The 25,000-nt window shown below is 34.9% G+C and overlaps 1 protein-coding gene across 1 annotated transcript in view; it reads right to left on the bottom strand.

Moving 5' to 3' along the window:
• MALRD1 (MAM and LDL receptor class A domain containing 1) overlaps positions 1–25,000 on the bottom strand; it is a 516,995-nt gene that overhangs the window by 365,431 nt on the left and 126,564 nt on the right. The window contains exon 19 of the mRNA XM_049777533.1: positions 21,202–21,649. Within this exon, the coding sequence (XP_049633490.1) occupies positions 21,202–21,649 (448 nt within the window). The remainder of the gene's footprint in view (positions 1–21,201; positions 21,650–25,000) is intronic.

The following is a 25,000-nucleotide window of genomic DNA, read 5'->3' as shown; positions in this document are numbered from 1 at the left end:
CAAACATATTTATTTGAAAAATATATATGTATATATATAGACAATGTATTCAATACATCATCCATAGTAGGGCATTTGTCTTGTATGTGCCCTATTCAAGAAGAACCAGGATTTGATCTCCAGCATCCTATATGGTCTCTAGAGCCTGCGAGAGCAATTTCTGAGCAAAGAACTAGGAGTAACCCCTGAGCACCACCAGGTATGTCCAAAAACCCAAATAAATAAATGAATAAAATAAAAGCTTTTTCCTTATCAAACCCTCATTTTTCCTTTGCAATATTTAGTCTTGGGTTAGTAACCTTTTTTTAATCTAAGAACTAAGTCTGTTCATAGATTATATACCAAATCTAGAGGATTAGAAAAAGCAGAGACAATTATCAATGTTCTCTGTCTTCAATGCAAAAAAAAAAAAAGGCTGAAAAGTGTTGGTTGTCTAACTATGCAACTAATAAAGAAAAGTTACACAAAGCAAATTGCTTGGAAATGTTCTGATCATGATGGTAATGTGGCAAAAAGATAGAAAATATGATCAAAGAATCCTGCTTAAAGATGAAACAGCATTTGTGCCATCAACACAAATAAATCCTATTACAAGCTCCAAGGCCCTAAAAAGCATTATACTGATTCCACTGTGATTTGTTCTAATGATCGTAGAGTAGCAAACTTCTACATAAAATTTGAGGTTCTTTATTTTTTAACCTAGTGCCTTATGGGGGTAAATATAAGTTAACTTTAACAGTAACACAATGGTACCAATTTGTTCTGCTGTTCTCTAAATTGCTTTCATACTACAGGGGCATATTATCGCTGTCACAACAGTGATCCAATAGCCTATGAAGTCTAAAATATTTACCACCTTGCTCTTGACAAGAAGTTTCCAAACACCAGATGTAGATTAAATTTGTATTATCTGTCAGACTCAATAGCAAAATGAAGTTATGTTCATAGTGTTTTTATCTTTTGCTGTCATTAATGGAACATGGTTTCACTAATGTTAATGCTTTTCTGTATACCTTACCACCATCAAAATGTCAAAGATGCTCTACCTATGTCTTTATGCCACGTCTAGTCTATTTTAAAATAAATATTTTGAAAGCATTAAAAAAAATAACAAAGTACACAGTATTGGTCCATGGAAACTAAACTCTTTTAAACCATCTTTCAGGGAATGTTATTTCTCTGTTATTAAGTCTTTGTGTTCAAACCACTTTGAAAATTCAGGGGAGTGGACTATTTATATTTTGCATTACAAAATATTTTATACAATAAACTGTTATATAAACAACTGCAATTAACTCTTTGGCAAGCTCATCAAAAAGGGAAATGGCATCTCTAGCAACACTATTTTAAAGAATTGTATGAAAATGACAGAGTAATCTGTATTGCCAAATTTTCTATGTAGGAAATCTTCTTTTAGAAGCATTGGGATTTTGTAAGTAGGAATCTAGGTTTGAGAGATATGAATGAAGTTTCTAAATAATTTGCCTAATGTGATGCAAGCTAAGGAAAGTAGGTAATTTTCCTAGAAGTTAATTCAGGAAGAATAAGTGAGAGGAGAGTGAGCCAGGGCAGAAAGAAGACTGGGGATAGGAACACAGGATCCATTCTGCAGTAGCTCTGCTGATGAGCTCTGTGAAAGAATTGACTGCCAATCTAGGAGTCAGGAAGTGCTCCACCCACTAGTGTCTGTGAGAAGCTGCTTGAGTAGAAAGCAAGAACATCCAGTTTCCTTAGGCGACTGTGACCAATGATTATTCCTAGTCTTAGTCCATTTCCCAAAGCGATCTGACAAAGATCAGCTCAATGGAAATCTAGTTCAGCTCTAATTGCTGCAGCAGGAATGAGATGAGAGAGAGACAGAGAGACAGAGAGAGAGAGAGACAGAGAGAGAGAGAGACAGAGAGAGAGAGAGAGAGAGAGAGAGAGAGAGAGAGAGAGAGAGAGAGAGGTAGTAGAGTTCCAAGAGCCCAAAGAAGGGTTCCAGTCTCTTTGGGTGGGAATTGAAAACATCTTTCACTCATGGGATGCCTATTTTAGGCCCCTCAGTGCTTAATTTCTACAGGAGAGTCACCTACTTCTGTTATCTGCTCTTTGAGGAAACTTTAAATATTCACTGAAATATCCTATCACACAATTTAAACAACCAATACTTATTATCTCAAATCTCCCATCACTCAGTATTTTCCCCCTGAACTTCATATTGTTATTTGGCTTTTTTTTTTTTTCCTAACCACTGACTGGGAAGCTCCACATTAACACCCCCACAGAAACCACATTTTATAATGTCATAAAATGACTCATTTAACTCTCTAAAATTTCCTTTTCTGTTTCCCTTGCTGGTTCTATTATCCTATATTTGACTGTGGTTCCTATTGCTCTTGCCATAGAATCCTATCCCAGGGATCAAAGGAGGGGATATGGGATGCATGCTGGGAATGGGGGTGGAGGGAGGACAACACTGGTGGTTGAAATGCCCCTGATTCAATGTCACTATGTACCTAAAATATTACTGTGAAAGATTTGTAATCCACTTTGGTCAAAATAAAAATTATTTAATTAAAAAAAAGAAAACCTAAACTCCTTTCCTTCATTTACTCCACACAAGACAGTCTCAAAGGCACTACTTTTAAAATATTTCTGGAATCCCTTTCACCCATTCAGTGCTGGCTTGTGCTTCTGGGTCAGAACCAGGCTGTTTCTCACTTGGACATTTTTTTATAGAGCAGTTCCAACACCTATATTTCAATGTATTCATTCTTGACTATGACAAATGAGATATTCATTGTTGACCATGACAGAATTAGACAATTTCCTGTGTCTCTCTGTCTCAAACTTTACATGTCATCAATGCTACAAGTGCTGAGTCTTTAAACAAACATCTTGCTTGTCATTTATACGTATTCACACAGTCCAACAGTCGTGCCCAACACAAGCTACTTATGAATGATATTTTAAGTTCATAAGCATCTTCCTGAATATGACTGTGCTGAGTCAGATATAACCCTTCTATTATAATTTTTTTTGCTTTTGTATCTCTGCACCATTTTATATGCTTTATAGGGACTATCATGGTACAAGAAGCATCTACTTCCAGGCTGGAGAGAAAGTAGAGTGTTTTGGGTGTTTGCCTTGCACACAGAAAAATAGGTTTGATCACTGGCATCCCATAAGACCCCCAAGCACAGCCAAGTGAAATAATTGAGGACAGTAAGTTCTCTGGCCACAAAACAATAAAAACAAACACAACCAGCATATTAACTATCTACTATTTATATTGTATCCCCGGGCAATGACATTAGTAGCCTAGGCAGGGTGTAGGACATAACATTTGTGAGCAAATGAACATATTAAAAGTCTTGAATAGGAACTTATTTAATTTTACATAAAGGCTCTCTTTAACATAGGATAAATTTTAGATGGAAATTCTACTAAGAAATTCAGTTTAGTTATTTATTTTCAAGTCTTTTCAGACAAGTAGTTTACTGTTATTCTTTATTGATCATTGTTTCAGAAAACCAACACTAGTTCTGAACATCAAAATTGTAGTGTAAAAGTTAAGGAAACTTTCTTTTTTAATAAGTAGGATGTTTCCAGAGTTCAACTTTCATGGATCTAAAAATTAATTCCTCAAATTTTATGGAGTTTTCATCATTTTATTATTTAATATTTATTATGAAGATCTTAGTCATCAGAAGAATCATAACATCTTTTATGTCACTAAGTCCATTAGAATTCAGGTATTCTATCTAACTCCTGGCTTAATGTTTTTTCTATTTGATGAGGTTATTTCACTAGTACTTCAAAAAATAACAGTTGGGAAATTACTTTCACTTTACAGATATAGCGCCAAATGTCAAACAACATAGATAGCATAACTAAAATGAGTGCCTAAAAATTTAAAATAAAACTCCATGTTAAAAATACCTCACAAAACTGAAAATATGACTAATAGATTAATCTAACTGGAAAGCCACTTATATTTTCCCATAAATATAAAACAAATTGAAAGAGCCAAGCTCCTTGTAAACATGATGGAACATAAACTAATTCATTCTAATGCAATGCTTCAAATTGAATAACATTAATTTTGGAGCTACTCTCATTTTTTATTATCATCTTGTTCTTTCATTACACTACACAATACTTCATACTAAACACAAAATCAGTTTTCATCTAACACATACTTGGAAGTATAGGATCACCATGTTAAAAGCCAGTAAAAAGACTACTTGCTTCTAAATATTTGTTTTCAATTTTTTTAAAACTATTTTATGTTATTATTTCTGCAGGACCTTCAAACAGTGCTCATAAGGCCTGAGGGTCACTCAGAGTCAGCAGGTCAGTGCTAAAGCCTGACAAAATAGTGTTGATCTGACCTTACAGTAGTGGGGACCACCAGGGCCATTCCTAGGGATGCTTGGGGACCCCCATGTCTCAGTGGTTCATGCCATGCTGGGAATGGAAGCTGGTACACAGTCACACAAAGCCTGGACTTTAACCCTTGGACTAACTCTTCAGTCCAAAAGGGCTCATTTCCACAGAACAAGTTGATTCAAATGAAATGAACTTTTCATTGGCCCCCAAACTATAAAGGAATGGAAAGAGAGAAAAGACCAGTGGAGGTCAGGAAGATGACAAGGTGTTAAAGCTAATATGCTATTAACTCCAAGTGATGGAGGACAAACTGACTGCCTAGACCATTTGCTTCCATTATTAAGACCCTGAAAAAGCAAGATATAAGAAGGTGACATTAAATATGTGCTTGGATGCTGTCACCACAGAACCACTGGACATTCTTCCACATGCCTACATGTGAGCTTTTGAATCTTGGTACAATGAAAATAGTGGTTTTAAATCAATGGTTTTTAAGTATGTATAGACTAAGTTTCCATAATTAGAGTGATAACTATATAAAATACATTATCTATTACAGAATATTTCAACTGCCTGTTGTCTAGCAAAGCACTTCAAAAAGGCCATCTCATTTGCTCTGGTTTAAGTTCAAAGAAAGTTCAATTTAAAAACCAAGTCAGCCCCCATTAAGAAAAGTGAACTCTGAAACTACACTTAAAAGTTCAAAGACATTTTTCTAGCAATCATTTAAGAAAACATTTTTTACCTAATTTTAGACTTTCAGAAAAGAAGGCAAAATAACACACATACCCTATATCCTCATCCTACTATTTACATATATCTTTTAGAATAATCCTCATTTTCTCCATTCAAGAGCAAAATTCTCTGCTTGTTTTCTCATTACACTACAAATACTCCATACTAAACAGAAAATCAGTTCTCACCATAACTCTTATTGAGAATATAGAATCGTCACATTGGAAACCTTGGGGTGACTATAAAAGGAAATGTACAAAACACAATCTAGCTCATAAAGAGTGAAATTAATATTAACTGTGGCTAATTATTTTATGTCTATATGAAAAAATGGTTTGGTAAGAAAGTTTCAGGAAAGAAAATCAAGAGTAAAGTTCTGGAACCAGAGAGTTGTACAGCGGAATGGCATTTGCCTTGCATGTGGCTGAACCAGGACAGACCAGGGTTTGACCCCCAGCATCCCATATGGTCCCCCGAGCCTGCCAGGAGTGATTTCTTAGTACAGAACCAGGAGTAACCCCTGAGTGCTGCCAGGTGTGGCCCAAACAAAGCAAAAACAAAAACAAAACAAAACAAAAGAGTAAAGTTCTATGATCTAGCTTGCAACTTCCATGACTAATTGGTGTGATGACCAAAATTTACTGGAAATAAATCTCAAACCCAATTCCCCACAAAAGACAATGGTGGAAGAGTCTTGGTAGGAACTTTTATTGAGGAACTCAGTAGGTACCAATGCTATAGGGGAGACAAAGGACAGGGCAGAGGGAAGACTGAATTAGGACACAGTCACACAATCACATCACAAACCCAGCATCCGGGGACTCAGGAGTGCTGTTGGGTCTTCCTAATTGTCCTCAGTTGTGGAAAGAGCACTGGGCTTTATTTTCTGCTTCTGAGCAATCTATAGAATATGGGCTGTCTCTGAGGAGAGGGATTGTTTTAGCATCTCAATTCTTCTGAGGCAACTACCAACACCAGACTAATTTAGCAAATAGTCATTGCCAACGCTCCAGTTTTGGGGGCAGGGAGACTCCACCCCTGAAGAGTATGATTCACATTTACTGAGGACTGATTCTCATAAGTCTCCATGGTAAACTATTCATGAGAGATTTTTGTGGGAGAGCTAACTCACAGCCAGTGACTCAAAACTACATTATCTATTTTTTGCAGTGGCAGAACATAAAATGACAAAACAGCATTTCTCTGTTAACCCTCAGACTCTTTTCAAACATTTGTCTTTTGTTATCTTTTGCTTGCTTTTGTGTGAGAAATTCTACAAAGCCATAAGTATTAATTAAGTGTGAAGCAGGAGAGAGTTAGTGGAACAGAGAAGTTAATCTTCTCTTTCCATAACTTGGAATGCTTAAGCTGTTAAGCATCATAAACTTTAGTAACACAAAGGACATCATCTTTAGACCGAATACAGCCAAGCTTTCTCAAAGTAAGCAGTAGCAATTGTGCAGTTACAAAGGAAATTTTATGAAGAGTAGCTAAAAATATTGATCACTATTAACATCATATGTAAATATTAATTTACAATGAATTAAAAAATGAAAATCATATAATAGAAAAAATAGATGATTTATTCATTGTCATCCTTAGAGGCATATTTAAGAATTTAAATCCAACAGCAAGAGGAACAAAAGAAAAACCAATAGAATTACATCAAACAAAAGATTTTTGTACCGTGAAAGAAATCACTGTCAAAATAAAATAATTTCCTTTTGAAAGGGAGAGGATATTGGTATATTATATGTTTTACAAGAAATTAAGGCTGGTGCGATAACACAGTGGATTGGGCATTTGCCTTGCATGCAGCTGACCTGAGTTCGATCTCCTGCATCCCACAAAGCACTATATGGCAGACTGTTCACAAATGAATGGTATCCCCCTACCATCTGGTCTCCCTGTCACTATTAGGAGCAATTCCTGACTGCAGAGCCTGAGTATCATTGAATGTGGCCAAAAAAATCAAAATAGCTCAAAAATAAGGAATTAAATAACCAAGTCAAACAATGAATTCAGAAAAGTAACAACAAATGACATGATTTTAAATGTACCAAATGATGAAGGGGTGTGTGTACATTTTATGACTGAAATCCAACTAGAACATGTTTGCAACCATGGTGGCTCAAATAAAGAATTATTAAAAATTAAATTAAATTTTAAAATGTAACAACAAAATTTGAATAGACAGAAAAAAATACAAACATCCAATAGAAACCTGAAACCTAATTTTACCACTGCTTATATTTATAAGCATTATTTATAAAAATCAGTTACAAATATATTTATAAATATAAGTATTCTTTTTATAGAACAGCAAATCAAAACTGCAATGGGATATCACTTATGAAAAAGGGTATTATCTCAAACCAAGAAACAGGAGTTGGAGAGGACAATGGAAAGATGAGTACTGTTGGGGAGAATGTAGGTTTCGACAACCCTTATGAAAAACAGCATGTAGATTACTCAAACTGAAAAACCACCCATCCAGTTATTCAGTTCTAGACACTGAACAAAAATATAGAAAACATGTTTTAAAGAGGTATATGGATCTCCTATTTGGAACAGTATTATTTATAATAGTTAGGAACTGAAACCAACCTCTAACCAACTGATGCAGTATAAAACACACAAAAAAAAAACTGCTAGATAGCTATTAAAAGAAGATGAAATGCTGCCTTTGGCAAGAATAGCATTCATTGCTATACAGAGAGGAAAAAAAAACAAATGAATTAAATTAAAACAGAAATAATTGTGGAACAAAAAACCAATTATTGTTTACCAGAGGGAAATAGGTGGCTCGTTAAATTAGGACAAAGGGAGCAATTGTGCAACAAAGGGTAGACTTTTAAACTCTCAGTAAATATGTATGTTAATTTTAAATAAGACACAACTGGAAACGTGAAGATACTCGGTGAAATAGCAACATAATGGGAAATCCATCCACATAATTAAGTTGGGGGGCTAAAGAAAGGGTTCTTTGATGCAAGGAGATGAGTACACTGGTGAGGGGTGTGGTATAGAAATTATGTCCATGAAAAATGATTATTCACAGTATTACAACATAACATGTAAATTAAAAATAAAAATATAAATAAATAATTTTGATAACTGAAATATAATGTTATTATGCAACACCACTTTGAGACTTTGAATTTAAAAGCATAATGCTGTATCTAGGAATGTATAACAAATGAATTACAGGTAGTAATTACAGGTAGACTACAAATGAAATGTTTATTTTTTGTTTGTTCTTCAGAAAGTTAAGGATAAAACCAAAACGAAATAATAAAAAGGGGTGAGGGGTTATTTTACAATTAAAAATTGCATCATATGCAAAAACACTAAAAATTTGAATTTGTCGATGATATACTCCCATACACCCCAAAAAACAAGCACACACACACACACACACACACACACACTTCACACCTTTTTAAGAGATTTAAAAGTAAGTCCTTTAGAAGTTGCCTTGTATGTCTTATATGCACTCTATATTTTAAAACTATGTTTAGGTTGTTAGGTAATTTTGTCACAGACTTAATACAGAAGTTGCACCCTAAAAAATTCTATAATTAAAATTTATTAATGAAAATTCTAAATCTTTTCTTCAACTCTTTTGAGGTTTAGTATTCAGTAATTTCTACAGTATAAAATAATAACCCGCTTTGCAGGTTAACTTCATAAAAGAGCACTTTTATGAGTTTTACATTTTTTTAATTCACTTTCCTGAGTTTTACCAGATCAACTATAATTTATATATAATATAATGTACCCATTTTAACTGTATGGATAAATAATTTAGATTGATAAAAATCAACATATGACCATAATCTTCATCACCATAAAAATAACATTCTCCTCTTCACAAAATGTTTTCTCCTCTTCTTTTGCATTTGAAGGTCCTGATTAGGTCCAACAGCAATAAACCCTAATTTTTGTTGCTACACTTTGAAGTTCTCAAAGCATCCTATGAAGGACATAAACTTTGACATCTTCTGTGTGTATCCATCTTGTTTCCCATCCTGGTTGTTTTTATCCATAGTTTTCTCCTGTTAATCTCTAGAGAATTAAACTTATGGATTTTTCTCAGTTCGTTAATTAATTCACCAACTGGGGACTTGTGAATGCCAGTCTTTATGTACATTTTTTTTTTAGCATAGAACATTAGGTTAGAAGTTCTATTGTATGTTTAGTCTTTTAATAAACCACCAAGCTGTTCTCTATTTATATTTTATATGTTTTTCTTCGATGATCAATTATGTGAAGCATTTTTAAATTTTATATTAGTCATTTATATACATATATTTCAATTTGGGGAGATATTATACATTTATAAGTTGACTGAGTAACATGGTTTACCAAAGTGTTAGTATTTATTAAATCACATCCACTACCAAAATTTCAATGTCCCTAAGTTTCCAACTGGTCTATCCCTCACCCTCCCTACACCCCAGCTTGATAAGTAAGCTTGGTTTTGTCATGAACTGAAAGAAAAGGTTTGTTTTCATGACCCATTCCTTGCTTCATTTCTTTATATTCTTCATATGAGTGAAACTATCTTGTATTTATCTTTCTCCTCTGACTTACTTCACTTAACATATCACCCACCAATTCTATTTATGTGGTAGCAAAATGCAAAATGTCTTCTTTTCTTAGGCTGAGTGGTAATCCATTATGTATATATGCTGCCATTTTACAACTTCTTTATCCACTCAACTGTTTTTAGGCACTTGGGTTGTTTTCAGATCCTGGCTATTGTAAACAGTACTGTCATGAATAGAGATGAGCATATATATTTTTAAATTCGTATTTCTCTGTCCTCTGAAAGACCACATATGGGTTTTTTTTGGGGGGTAGGGGGGCTCTTAAACAGTGCTCAGAGTGCCCAGAGGCTGTTCCTAATAACATATGGTTAACAGAGCTGAATGGTTCAACCCTAAGGCCTGGAAACTCAGCAACTGCTGAGTACACAGAGTATTGGAGGCCATCAGGACTACATGCTTGGGGGGTTGAGGGTGTGTTGAAGATCAAGGTTGGTACCTCTAAATGTAAAAAATATTTTCTGACACTCAGGCTACCTCCCCACCTATAGATGGTAGACACTTTAAGATGGGGTGCCTGCTTAATATTTTGCTCACTGGAATATACCTTTTCATTACTGTGTTTTGCACTTTTCTCTACATTTAAAATATATGTTTTATATATATTTGTATTATTTTCTCCTAATATGTGATTGGCTTTTTGTCTAACTCCTTTAGTTTATGTAGTGCCATACCAGGGCAGGGAATGGCATTGTCCTCTCAACTACTGCTGAATCACAAGTCCCTTACTTTCTTAATAATGTTTTTCAAATAACAAAGGTTTGGGTTTTGCTGAATTCCATCTAACTTGGAATTCAGCAAATGCCAATGAATTGAATTTCCTTAAGCATTTAGAAAGGTGTCAGAAATTCTACAGCATTTATTCCAGTTCCATGGGAACCTTTGATTTCTATTTTTTAATTCAAAAATAATACTCACATTATTTCTATGACATGTGCTTTGCTGTTATTTCTAACATGTGACTACTGCATACCTGGCTCTTCTTTACTATTCATATATTCTACACACACACACACACACACATATATATTTATACTACTTATTATGTACTAATATGTGAAGTCCACAAAACCTCTCCCTAGCAGCACTGAAATTATATCTGATTACAAGTGAAGAAGTGGTGCCACAGAGAAATTACTGCAACTTCAGTATAGTTAGGCCCATAGATAACAAAGATGACAAAGACTATCCACACAGTTAGCTGATGATAAGGCCAAAAACTGAATTTATGCAGTTATTCTCCATAATCCACATTGCACCTTATGCTATAACTTGGCTTTATAATAGAGCAAAGTTAAAGCTTTGTACTCCATCTTTATTCTTGAATTTTAATTATCCTAGGGATGGTTAAAGAATGATAAACATCTGGAATCTTAAAAGCTTCATTCATTCACATGAGTGTTTTTCTCTCTTTGACAAAGACATCTTATAAATAGACAAAAAATGGTCTTCTATTGAATTATTACAAAGCAAGTCTAATAACATTTAAATTTAAAGGAAATTTTAGTCTGAACTGCTTAAAATGAAAAAATAAATTGTAGTCACTTCTTAGGTCAAACAGTACTTGCATGTAGATGCAGAATTATAGCACCACATATGTGATAAGAGGGGGCTAGCACTGCTGGGATTTTGATGTAAGTCTGATGTGAATATAATGTAAGTATGCCACTGCAATTGTAGCCCCAACAGGGTCAAGTTTAGTTAGCTAGAATGACAGTCACATAAAACACCCCACTCCACCATTAGCAGTTATCTAAGCAGAGAAATGCCCAGAGCTACTGAATAAGGTAGCATTGCAGAGGAAAGTAAAGATAGCACCGAAGTCAAGACAGAGGGAGGAATAAATCTTAAAATACAATCAAGCCAAGACCAGAAAGCCAAGAACAGCAATAGGAAAAGAGCAATAGAGTCTCAAAGGTCAGAACAAGTGTTAAGCTCTATATTAGATAAAGAAAAAATAAATCCCTATTTTCCACTTCCTTTTACATTTCTCAGTGAAAATGATGCCTTTTGACTGTGCTATAATTTACATGAAGCTTCAGTTCCTGGCACCATGGGCAAAGGTCTATGTTGTACTGACTGAAGCAAAATAAGTGCAACACACAGATTAATGATCTGCATTAATATAATTATTATGGCGAGCATACTAATGGCAGAAGATCTATTAACATAGAAATGTCCTAGGTATCTTCTGGAATACTTGCAAATGTCTCAGAAATTTCACTGAAATACAAATAAAGTTTCCAAAAATAGCAACCCACACAAATACTGAGAGGGAAATATCCTTTGTCAGTTAGTGTAAACAGGTATTTCAGGTATACCTAAGAAGTACACAATCATCACAGAAGAAAATGAATCTATTTTTGTTATTATCACTTTTAGAACTTTTCTCCATCTTTATTCTTGAATTTTAATTATCCAAGGGATGGTTAAAGAATGATAAACATCTGGATTCTTAAAAGCTTCATTCATTCGCATGAGTGTTTTTCTCTCTTTGACAAAGACATCTTATAAATAGACAAAAAATGGTCTTCTATTGAATTATTACAAAGCAAGTCTAATAACATTTAAATTTAAAAACTCAACAATGAAACATTCTCTCTCCATACAAATCTCATATAAAGCAAGCTAGAACGTGTGCGTGGGGAAAAATATAGCTTAAAAAGATACTATCTTAAATTCCATTTCAAGAAATTTGTTTTCAAAAGTTTAAATCAGATTTCACCTTGGCACTGTTATTTTGAAAATAATTTCAGAATAGCCCAAAAACAACTCCAAATAGGAATCCTAATATAAGAAAGGGCAATTTTATTAAGCCTAAGAACAATGGGTTTCATTTGAGATCTTAACGTTCTGAGAAACCTATGATCTCTATTGATCTTATAAAGGAACATCTTTACTAAAAGGCTAAATATCAAACATTAAATAACGAAGTTTAATAACAAAGTCATCAGACTGACACATTTACCAAATAAGAAGGCATGTGTCCCTAATGTGTAGGGTGTTTTTATGTTCTATATGCAATTCTAGTAGAGGCCGCAAAGCATGAATCAGAATAGATCCCATTGTTCTCCCAGATTGCAACACAGTGCTTTTTGCTGAATGATAAAGTTTGAAGGCATTACTCAAGATAAAGCAATCTTCTGACAAAGAACTACAATTCAGCCCCACACCTTTTTCCTGGTGAATATTATGACACATTGATTTTCCACTGAATATAAAAGTAAAACTCATGAACCATCAACATAAGTGAGCAAAACTTTGGTTCAATAAATTGCACTTATAAACACAATTTTCTGGCAAAGGAAAGGAAACTCTGAATGCTTCAAGTGCTTATAACAGGTTCGGATCAGCAATTTGAAAGACATTTCATAATAATTATTCCTAGAAATTTAACAATACATCAGAGGAGAATAAACTGTTGCTTTTGCTTGTCCAAAATGGATATAAAGAGAAGCTCTTTAAAAAAAATTCAGATCCAGGATGCTAGTTGAATGTATAATTTTTAACAAAATAATTCAATCCTAATAACAGAAGACAATTTCCTTCAGAGGGTCACTTCACACAAGTGTAGTAAAGAGAAGGCTGTAGAAGAGACATCAGCACAAGCAACACTTCTGTACAAATTCCAAAATCCTTTCACTGAGATATCAGCCCCAAGGTTTACCAATGAAACATCCTTCCAATGGAAAAAACTTCAAAATATGACCAGTCAGTCCCATGTGGGTTTCATTATTTTCTTCCTCCTTTAATTGAAATTTTAAAAAGTTCTAAACAGATCTAAACAGATCATAGAGTAGGGAACTTGGCTTTACTTGAGGCTGACCCAGGTTCAATCTCCAGTATAGATGTTCTCTTAAACCCAGTAAAGCGTGTTCCTTTTACACAAAGCTGAGAATAAGTCTTGAGAACAGCCATATTTTCCATTAAGCCCCCAAAAATAATAACAACAAACAATTTTAAACAAAATTTCTATTAAATGACCCAAATCCCTTTCACTCTCCCTTTCAACAGATTATATAAATATTTTGGTATTGTCTTAATATATACAAAAGTCTGTTATTTTGTAAAATTTATGTTATTAGCATTTAAGGTATATTTTCAATACTTAATAACACATTATTATGCACTATAACTTGACAAGGTCAAAAATAATTGCTGCCATTTAGTATCACATCAGTGACCTTAGAGTAAGGTTCAAATAATAGTTGTATAAACGATGCTTGTTTTCTGTCTCCACATTTATGTAATATCTTTAACCTTTCTTTCTCTTCTTGAGTAACAAATTCTTCATACTGGAAGCCAAGCTCAACAGTTGGCACCCAGACTTGACCACATCTCCAAAAAGATGTGGTTATATAAGAATTCTGTTGAAGAAGAATACTTTTGAGATTAAGACATGAAACAAGGCTTAATATATTGTTCAATAATCACTAATCTTTCTGAGTGTTTTTTATCTGGTCTTTAAACTAGTGGAAACCATCTAAAAGCCTTCAATGCACTTGCTAATACTAAATTACGCTGCATAGTTAACGTCTACTTTTAGTATTTCTGTATCTGACATCATGGAAAGTTGATCTAGTCACTATTTTTAGAAAAGAATCCTATTGCATGTTTAAAATAACTTAAATTTTCCGAGATATCTGAAAATGATTAATCAAAGGGTTTGAAGTCAGTTACACTAGTGGTAAAATAGCAATTATGAAGAATATTGCTGAAGATCTTTCATCACAAAATCTACATGGTAAAAAAATTGCACCTTTTTATTACTGAAGGTTACTACCAGAACACAACATAGTTATTTTAGAGTTATAACTAAAAATTGATTAAAAAAATATTCTCCAGGGGCCAGATAGATAGCATGGAGGTAGAGCATTTGCCTTGCATGCAGAAAGATGGTGGTTCAAATCCCGGCATCCCATGTGGTCTCCCGAGCTTACCAGGACCTATTTCTGAGCGTAGAGCCAGGAGTAACCCCTGAACACTGCCGGATGTGACCCCAAAACAAACAAACAAAAAAATTTCCAAGTTTAAGAGATTTAGCTAGAAAATTTCTATTTTGAAGTCTGCGTCTCATTTCCAAAGGACTATTTCATAAATATATATGAATTTAAAAAATTAAGCAAGGGGATCAGAGCAATATTACAGAGGATAGGGCACGTCTTGTGCATAACTAACTAGGATTGGATCCCTGAGTACTGCTAGGACTCCTGAGCATTGCCAATAAAAGCCCCAAAACAAAAACAAAACAAATTCACCCAAACAAATAAATAAAAATTAGTAATTTAAAGATCAGAAGTCCCAATTTTTGTGATGTCAAGAATTAGGAAGTTTGATAAATTAAACTTTGGAACAAGTTCAGTGATGATCACTGACATTTAACATATAATAAGAAATTCAATATTCAAGACATCAGAGGCATTAAAATCATAAATATATTAAAATCATAAAATACTCTTTAAAATCAATTTACCAAAAATGTCGGAAAAGAGGTGCATTTACACAAAGTTTATATAATCTGAAATCCAGCCTTTTGGAATAAATGAATTATTCTTCATGCCACATAAACACATTTTCAGACTAAAAGAATAGCATTTGGGTGGTCAAAGTATTAAAGTAGTAGGCTTGCTTTTCAAATCTCTTGAATACATATCTCACTTGCTTGCTTTTGTCCTACTCTAGAGAAGCCTGTGTTCTCTCTCGAACACATATTTCCTCTCTTTCTTTTCTCTCACATCTTTCTAGGCAAGTTTATTCAATAAAAACTGTCTGGCATTAGTAAAATATATAAATATACATTAGATTCCTAAATTGGGATATCATTGAGAAAATGGTTTATTGAAAGAACCAGGAAATTATTTAAATATAAATTGCATTTAATATTGATTTATAATACTACCATATCTTTATTCATACTACTACAATTGTAGAATACATAATAATACACTACTAAGCACACTTCTACAGAGAGTAAGCTTCATGCACTATAAAATAGCTCTAGCATCATCTATTATTTAGTCACTTCTACTCTTTCCTAAATTAGCTAATCCACATTAACCTCTGATAACCATCATATGTTTCATAGAGACTAAATTTTATCTATTTGTTCTTGTCATTTTATTTCTTTTGTCTACTTTTTCATTTTGTTATTTTATAGAAAAAATTAATTAATTTAAATGAATTAATGAATGTAAATGAATAACTATGCAAGAATTAAGAAAATGAAATAAAACAAACAGTGAAAATGCACCAAAGGAAGACTATTCAGGAAAACTTACAGGAGGTTACAGTGGAAGGTAAGTTAAAAGGAAATTGAAAACTGAAACACAAAGTAGTATAACAGGTAGAAAATTGTCACATCCTTATACATTATTAGAATAAATTTATATTTTAAAAGAACATCATTTTTATGATAAAATAAATTTATATTAGATTTTTTTGCTTGTTTGGGTGCTACCCCCCTCAGTAATCATATGTTCTCTTGGTTCTGTACTCAAGTATAATTCTTGATGAGATTCTAAGGATGAGCAAAACAAGTGCCTTATCCCTTGTTTTATCATTTTTGTACAATGAAAACCTGTAAAATATAAACAAAAAACAAGACTACACCTATCTGAAGTCACTAAAGTGGCCAGGTAGATGTTGAAATAATATGAAGAATCAAAAGAGAAAATGAGCTTTTCAATGTAGTAATTGGCCTGGGTACAATACAGTGAGCAAATGGCATAAGTAAAACTACAACTTAAATCTTAATATTTAGTTTTTGCATTCATATGGAAATTAAAGGTTAAAATATCCAGGATAATACTGTATTTTCAGTAGATAGTGTGTAATAATGTGGATAGTATTGATCAAGGCAATATGGTAACAAGGATACTGAGTTGTAATACAGAAATCTACAAGTCTAGTTAATGATTTTACATATGGAAAATACTAGAGAGGGCAGATCTTAGAGTTTCTATTCATAGGAAAGCTATTATGGACTAAATAATTGCTTTCTAATTTTAAATTACCTTTAACCTGGAAAAGAAGTCATGTAAACTTTCATTTATTTAGAAATGAAACTTTCATATCCTGTAAAATTAATGACATAAATACTAATGTCAACTTCCCTTAGGGCTTTAGTGTATGTGCCCAGAAATTTTAAGGTATGAGAAAATTCAAAATTAGAAATACAGAAATATTCACATTTCCAAAAGTAATCTAACTACTTAATATGAACACAACAGTCAGTTCATAAGAGAAATATTTATTTTTGCATCTATAGTGAATCAATAAAAACGATTAAGTAGAAAAAGTGGAATGTAGTTCCTGACTTTTACTTATTAAATATGACTTAAATAAAGCAAATTTGACAGTTTACTGTACATTCTCCAGGTCCTAGACACTAAGCTAGATGCTAGCCTCAAAGACATAGACTTCTGCCTTTAGTGATTTGACAGGGGAGTGAACCCAATTATGTATCTAAAGACTAGGTGATAAAATTGTGGTGTCTATAAGGGGTGTAGGAACTTGAATGGGTATGGAACTGACTGGAAAAGCTCTATGAAAAATGTACATAATAAATCAAGGGAAATCTTCCTTGAATCTGTAAAACAAGGGTTGGCAGTTTCCAAGCATGTTTGGATAAGAAAAAGTCCATCTAAGCTGGAGGCATATTCCCAATCACAGGAAGAAAATGAGATGTGGGCACAGTTGCCAGTCTCTGGCGCACAAGTGGAAGGGGAGATAAGAAGGACAATGGAAGAGAGGAAAGGATAGATAAAAGAAAAAGGGAGGAGAAAAGAAAATCCTAAGGAAGAGGGGATAAAAAGATGTATCTCAGTAGAGAGCACTTCAAGGAAATAGCATTAGTCAACAGTCTCCCTTCCTTACAGAAGTGGCATGCAAAAATGGAGTTGAGAACAGACCAAGAGGTAAAGGACTACTTTTGTAATGAATCTATTCAGCTCACCAAACTTCATATTTCAGCTTTGCATGTCAAGTTTCAAAATGAAACAGAAAGCCTAAAATAAGTGGATAAAATAAAAAATAAAACTCTATGCTTCCTCTCCATGATGTCTTTAACTTTGTTTTTGTTTTAGATAAGTGAACAAAAGGGGTCAGTGCTGAGTTCCATGCTTATTGAATTATGAATCAATTCTCCTGCCATCTCAACTTCCTCCTGGAAACCAATTCTGGAATAAACACCAGGATAGTTTTCCACTAAATATTGGTCTTGTCCAAATGATAGTTGACCCGACAGTTGACTTTGAGAAATAATTAAATTGGGACTGGAGTTATCACACAGAGAATAGGGAATTTTTCTTGCAAGCAACTGACTTGAGTTTGATCCCAGTAACCCATATGATCCCGGGAGCCTACCAGGAGTGATTTCTGAGCACAGAACTAGGAGTAAACCCTGAGCACCACTGGTTATGGTCCCAAAACAAAACAAAAAGAATTGAAATGAATGATCCATCTTTAAACAAAAGCCAAAAAAAGAAAAGACTCTCTTAAATTGTGCATACATGTATTTGAATTTTATAGCCAAATAGCAAAATATCACACTATACACGATCCTCTTCTTCCTATATTCTCACTTTCAGTCAACCTGGAAAGATTGCAGATCACAAATTTTTCTCTACAATATACATCTGTCTATGCTTTTAAGAAGTACCTTGTCAGATGTGACATGGAGCTAAGTTTTTGGCTCTAAAACTTTAAACTTCAGCTATTTAGAGACAGTACTTTAAGCTGGATGACTAATAGGAATTTCATATATGCAGAAAAACATTTAGCTAGAATAGGTAAGAACTTGATTTTAATAGAGAGTAAAAAAAAAAAATCCAATTCCCCCACATGCCACAGACGGGATGATGTATAGGAAAGAAAATGAATGTGATTTCATTAGGGACTGTGGGCTCTAGTCCCAGCCTCAAGACTGCCTCTTACCAGCTATTTTGTCTAAAATAAACAGCCATTTCTTGGAGCTTTTCATCATACCTATAATATTAGCAAAAAAAGAACTCTGACTCACTTCAAGTAAATGCTGAGAGAATAAAATAGATAATTTATGTGAGAAGCCCCTTATCAAATTGGAAAAGCCACAGAAGCCATTGAACTTGTTCTTGCATGTATGACTTTTAGGAGAAGACAGTGCAGATTTATATCCAAAAATATTTCTTGAGAGTAGTAGACTCAAACTCTAGTTTTAATTCAGAATTGCTGCATAGGGGCTGGAGAGATAGCATGGAGGTAGGGCATTTGCCTTTCATGCAGAAGGATGGTGGTTCGAATCCAGCATACCATATGGTCCCCTGAGCCTGCCAGGAGCGATTTCTGAGTGTAGAGCCAGGAGTAATCCCTGAGCACTGCTGGGTGTGACCCAAAAAACAAAAATAAAAAAAGAGAGAGAGAGAGAGACAGAATTGCTGTGTAGGTTTTTAACAAGGCATTTGTCCTGGATTTTTCACTGTTTTCCTATAAAATGTGTAAGTATATAATGAGAATTTGAAAGAATTCTTTTGTTTTTTATTTTGAGGTCACACTCAGCAATGTTCAGAGGTTATTCATGGCTCTGCACTCAGAAATTGTAAGGACAATGATTTTCCCCTAAATCCATGATAAGGAACTCTATGCTAAGACAAGCCACCTCAACTTCCTCCTAGTAAAGTGTACTTTTCCACTCCTAGCTGAAGGCAGAGAAAGAGCTAACTCAGAAATAAAACCAAAGTTGGTGCCCCCCAGGAATAAGGAAGTAGGAGTTGGGTGAGCTTGGAAAAAGGCTCCCTTAACAACCAAAGGTTTGAATCAGAGTAATCCTTGAAAGGCAGGGTCTAAATCAGAATATCTCCTTGACAACCAAGTTCTATCCCTTGACAATCAAGTTCTGTATCAGAAAACCCCACAACAACCAGGAATATCCCCAGACAACCAAAAATAAAGTCAGTGATTAGGACATTTAATCAATGATGATTATACAGTTAATGCTTGTGATTTCTAGATACCTATATACTCAAATATAAGACAATCTGAATATAAGCCGACCCCCTAATTATACCCTAATAACTGGGAAAACTTAGTGACTCAAGTATAAGCCGAGGTGAAAAATGCAGCAGCCACTGATAAATTTCAAAAATAAAAATATATACCCAAAACAATTACAATAATTGAGGAATCAGTAGGTGAAATACTTATTGCTAAAGAAAAATTGTAAACTAGCAAGAAGAACTTTAAAGCTTTAAATAAAGTGCAGAGAACCATAGCTTAACAGCTAAATCACAAAGGTTAAAATCCTTCAAAACTGGATTCCTCCTCCTCATCGTCTGTATGTCCAACATCTGTATGTCTCACATCTGTATCTGATGTGAGGGTATCATCATTGACATTGTCATCATCACTGAGTTCGCAGATATATTAATCACTGCTGTCGGTCTCATACCAAGTGCAGAATATTGTGGGTTATATAGTTCAGTGGCATCCAGTTCAGTTCAGCCGCCTACCTTTTCAGCTCGGCCACTACTTGTGGACTTAGCTGAAGCACCACCCCCTCCAGCAGATGGCAGAAGATGACTAGAGACTACTTGCATTTGATTCGGTGTACACATACCTAATCAAATAACCTATGTAACCCGAGTATAAGCCGAGTTCGTGTTTTTTCAGCACAAATTTTGTGCCAGAAAAACTCGACTTATACTTGAGTATATGTGGTAAACTGCTTGAAGATTCAACTCAGGGTCCTTGTCAAGGGCTCAGATCTTGGTTAACCAAATAAACTCCCTTTTTTCAGCTTGCATTATCGGAGGTGGTCTTTGACTCTCAGAGCCGGGTGTCAACTTGAACCCTAAAAAAAAATCACTCCTGGTGGGCTCAGGGGACCATATGGGATACCAGGGATCAAATCCAGGGTTGATTGCATGCAAGGTAAAAACACCTTACCCGGGGCCGGGAAGGTGGCGCTAGAGGTAAGGTGTCTGCCTTGCAAGCGCTAGTGTAGGACGGACCGCGGTTCGATCATCCGGCGTCCCATATGGTCCCCCCAAGCCAGGGCCGATTTCTGAGCGCATAGCCAGGAGTAACCCCTGAGCGTCAAACGGGTGTGGTCCAAAACAAAAAAAAAAAAACAAAAAAAAACAAAACAAAAAAAAAAAAAAACCACCTTACCCATTGAACTATGGATCCAGCCCCAAAACATACTTTAAAGTCTGAGCTATTTTGCAGAACACAAGAGATCATATCACACACTTTCCTTTCAGTATTTTTTTTCTTCTTCAGTAGAACAATTATTAGAAACACACAGGGACCTGCAGCTGTTTTTACTGCATCCCTCTTTAAAGCTTTTGATCACATTTTTTTTTACAAGGGTAGCCAAGGAGAAAAACAACTTAACGAGCTTTGGTACAACCTTAATTAAATGATGAATGGGTGTCAAAGTAAAGAAGCAAACCCCAGTTTGCTTTGAATTCAAGATTATAGCAACTGTGCAGCCTCTTTCAACAACCAGATGCACTTCATCAGAAAGCCCATTATCCTTACCTGAAATGGCTGCGTACTGGAAATGGACAGGTGGTTCCTTATCCATCTGTTGCTTTGATCTCCGAATATCTGCCACAGCAGCTGGCCCTTTGTGTTACTCCAGACTCGCTGGTAGACAGCCAGCCTGTAAATGTGCTTCCCAAACATGTGGTAATAGAAGCGGAAGGAACAGCCTTCCGTATCAGTGCTGTTAAAGATGGGGCTGAGCAAGACAGCTCTGTCTTGGAAAGCCTGTGGCTCCGAGGACTCTATGTAGAGATAGTGCCCTTGAGCTGTGCCTAGAGTATTATCCTTCATTGGGCCTGTGTTTAGGGTTGCAGTGGGACCCTGGTTCCGGGTCCAGTTGAAGTCGTCTTCTGTGTCTTGCTCCCAGTTACAACTTCCATTTTCAAAGTTACATTGTAGTTCAGGTGCTGAAATTGGTTTTACAAGCAAAAGTCAATTCAGAATTTAAAAAAATGAATAATAATATGTTGCTATTCTTTGTTTTTATCAAGATCAAAATATTTTCATGTTTGAATGCAAAATTAAAAGATTTGAAAGGATGAATGAATTCTAGATAATTTGTTTCTAGACCACACCTGAATGGCTAAGCATTAAATCCGGACAGGGATAATCCTATGGGATGCCAGGGATCAAACCCAGGTCAACTGTGTGCAAGAAAATGCTTTGTCTGTTTCTGTACATCTCTCAGGGCCCAATAAATCATTTTAATGAACTGAATGTATAATCACTTTCAACTTTCACCATGGCTTCCCTATTGTCTTATCTTCCTATTCCTTCTCCAGTTCTGTGCCATAATTCTAGCTATTGCAAGAAATGAATATTTGAATCACCACAGAGCACTAAAACAAAACATCAAAGCCCAGAATTCATGTCCAAAGGTGCTTATTTAATTGGACCAAACATTATTTTTTTTTCAGTTCCCTTGGCACCAAATTCCAAACTGAGTGAAACAGTAATAATAGATGTATGTGGCCTCATACCTTACTCCCTGGTAAAACCCTGTAAGAATAATCATTTACTCAAATGAGGTTGAACCTGAGATACACTCCTTTAGCAATCACCCAGGATGATTCAGAGATGGGTGTTTGCCAGTCTTCTCTGCACCATCTGGCTCCAGTTTTAAGTTCTTGCACACTCAAAATTTTGCACCTGATGAAGATTCTGTCTAGGACAATCTGTCCTTCACTATTCAAAATATTTTAAGGTAGATGCAATTGCAGCACATAGCTGACTAATCTTTAAGCTCCACCCTTACCAAATTATAAGGACAAAATATTAAAACATCTAGAAGTCCATCCCAGAAACCCTTTCTCAGGGTTGTAGGATCTCAGTTCCACTACTTCATCTACATACATTCATTTATGCCATATGCATTCAGGTGCCTCACAGTTGGTGCAGTGCCATCTCAGGACTGGTCATTTTTTCTCTCTATTATGTCCTTGAAACTTCTAGTTTCCTTTGGTTATTCCAATTCTACAAACTCTGAAATAGTTAAAGGTGGTGAAAAGGCCCAAACTTTAGCTGCCACAGGTCCTGACTTTGTAGTCACAGTAAATAAACACAATCTACACACTTGATGAACTGTTACAAGAGATTCTTAATTATAACTCTGAAAGGAGACAGGCTTAAAATCTGCTGATTATACCTCAATTAAAAAAAATAAAGAAAAGACAAATGCACCCTTGGTGGTTGCTCATGAATGAAGGACCGATTCTCTTCATAGGGAGGCAGAGCAAATATTGCTAATATGTATGCCCAATATTATGTCTTTGATATCTTAAATTTCTTCTTATGTTCTTTTAAATATTAATGTTGAATTTATGTTCAATAAAATGTGTGTATATTTCAAAGTGCAGTTGAATGCATTTTTCTAACAGATACAGCAACACCAATGTTCTAACCACATTTCCACTAGCCAGGAAGTTTCTTTCTTGCCATTGTTGCCCATTAATAAAGCTGACCCACATGACCATTTTTAGCACTATTTTGAAATGTCCTTTTCCTTTTATGGGGCATTGCTCCCAAGCAGTGGTCAGTAGGTTCAGCAGGGCCCACTGGTGATTCTCAGGCCAGGAGTTTGATGCAGGAATTCCCAGGATATGGTGCTGCTTAGCCCTGTTGTGCTAAGAATACCCAGGAAACCTCATAAAAGCTGAAGTCTTCCAGGGCTGCATTTAAAGATGCTCAGGGGACCACCTGGTTCTGGAGATAAAACCCAGGTCAAATGCATGCCTAGCTTATACCCTAAATAATTCAGTACTATCTATAGGTCCTCTTTATATTTTTGATTTATGAATTCTTGGTTGATTTTTATTGTTAGGAATATTCATATTCTGAGGCTAGAGAGAGTACAGTGAGTAAGGAGTTTGCCTTGCCTATGGTTTACCTGAGTTCCATTCTCTGCAACCCATAATATTCCCCAACCCACCGGTAATAATCCCTGAGTGCAACTAGGTGTGGTCCAAAACAAACAAAAAGAATATGTATAGTCTCATTTATTCATTCTCTTCTTGAGGCATACTTGAAATTTGAAAGTTTTGGATTTTTCTTAGAGTTTAATAATATATTGATCTAATGTATTCTTACTTAATACTAGTCTGTTCATTTCTGGCTTACCTGCCAGATTCTACCCATAGTGCATTTAGGGATATTATGTCACTAACAGAACTCTTAAATTCTGCCAGATGGAATCTCAGTTATTATAATTATCTAGAGAGCAAGTTGGCATTATCTAAGTTGTCATAGTATACTCTCCACTATCCACTAATTCCTTTCGTACTCATAGATGTTAAAGACACTTTCACACATATACATAGATATCTAAAATAAAGTTCTGCTGGCATACATAAGGAAGGAAGGAAGGAAGGAAGGAAGGAAGGAAGGAAGGAAGGAAGGAAGGAAGGAAGGAAGGAAGGAAGGAAGGAAGGAAGGAAGGAAGGAAGGAAGGAAGGAAGGAAGGAAGGAAGGAAGGAAGGAAGGAAGAAGAGAAGTAGTCCTGGGGGTAAAACACTTGCTTTGCAGGCAATCAACAAGTTCAATCACTGATATCCCATATTGTCTTCCTAAGCCCCTTCAGAAGTAATCTCTGAGTACAGAGCCAGGAGAGGAGTGAGCCCTGAACACCACAGGGTATTGCCCAAAATCCAGAAAGGAGAAAATGAAAAAAATCAAGCAGCATAAATGCATTGTTTATAGAAAAATTACAAAGTGATATGTATCCTTACATTGAGCAGTATATTGCAATAAAAATCACTAAGTACTTGTGTATTTGAGTGTTTGTAACAAATATTAAGCAAAAGTAACAATTTTTTAAAAATACACTTTTAGAGTATTTAACACAAAAGAATAGCCCATATTATGTAGAAAATGTGTCATGAAAATAATAGCATAGGGAGGATAGCATAAAAAATAAGAATAACTAATCTCTTACCTATTGAATATGCTACCTACATTTCTAAAATAATATAAATTAATTTTTCAAGTCTTAGGGATTTTGTTGACAAGAATTCATTTCATATAAATGGGCTACAATTAACACTTCCCAATATTTGTCCATAGAGGACAGGGTTTGGAATGAAGTAATTCTACATTCATTTCCATAAATTAATTTTTTAAATGTCAGCTGTCCTTTAACTAGGCACTTTAGTCATGTGTCTGGCAATGAAGGTAAGCCTGACCTGACAGATAACCCTGAAACAATAAATGAAGGGAGCTCAGGACAAGAGAAGGCAGGCAAGAACAAATTATAACATCTCTAA

This window comes from Suncus etruscus, chromosome 7 (genome assembly GCF_024139225.1).
Source record: "Suncus etruscus isolate mSunEtr1 chromosome 7, mSunEtr1.pri.cur, whole genome shotgun sequence".
In the NCBI taxonomy this organism is placed as follows: Eukaryota; Metazoa; Chordata; class Mammalia; order Eulipotyphla; family Soricidae; genus Suncus; species Suncus etruscus.
Note: the sequence above shows the minus strand (reverse complement) of the source record. Positions and strands in the feature narration are given on the sequence as shown.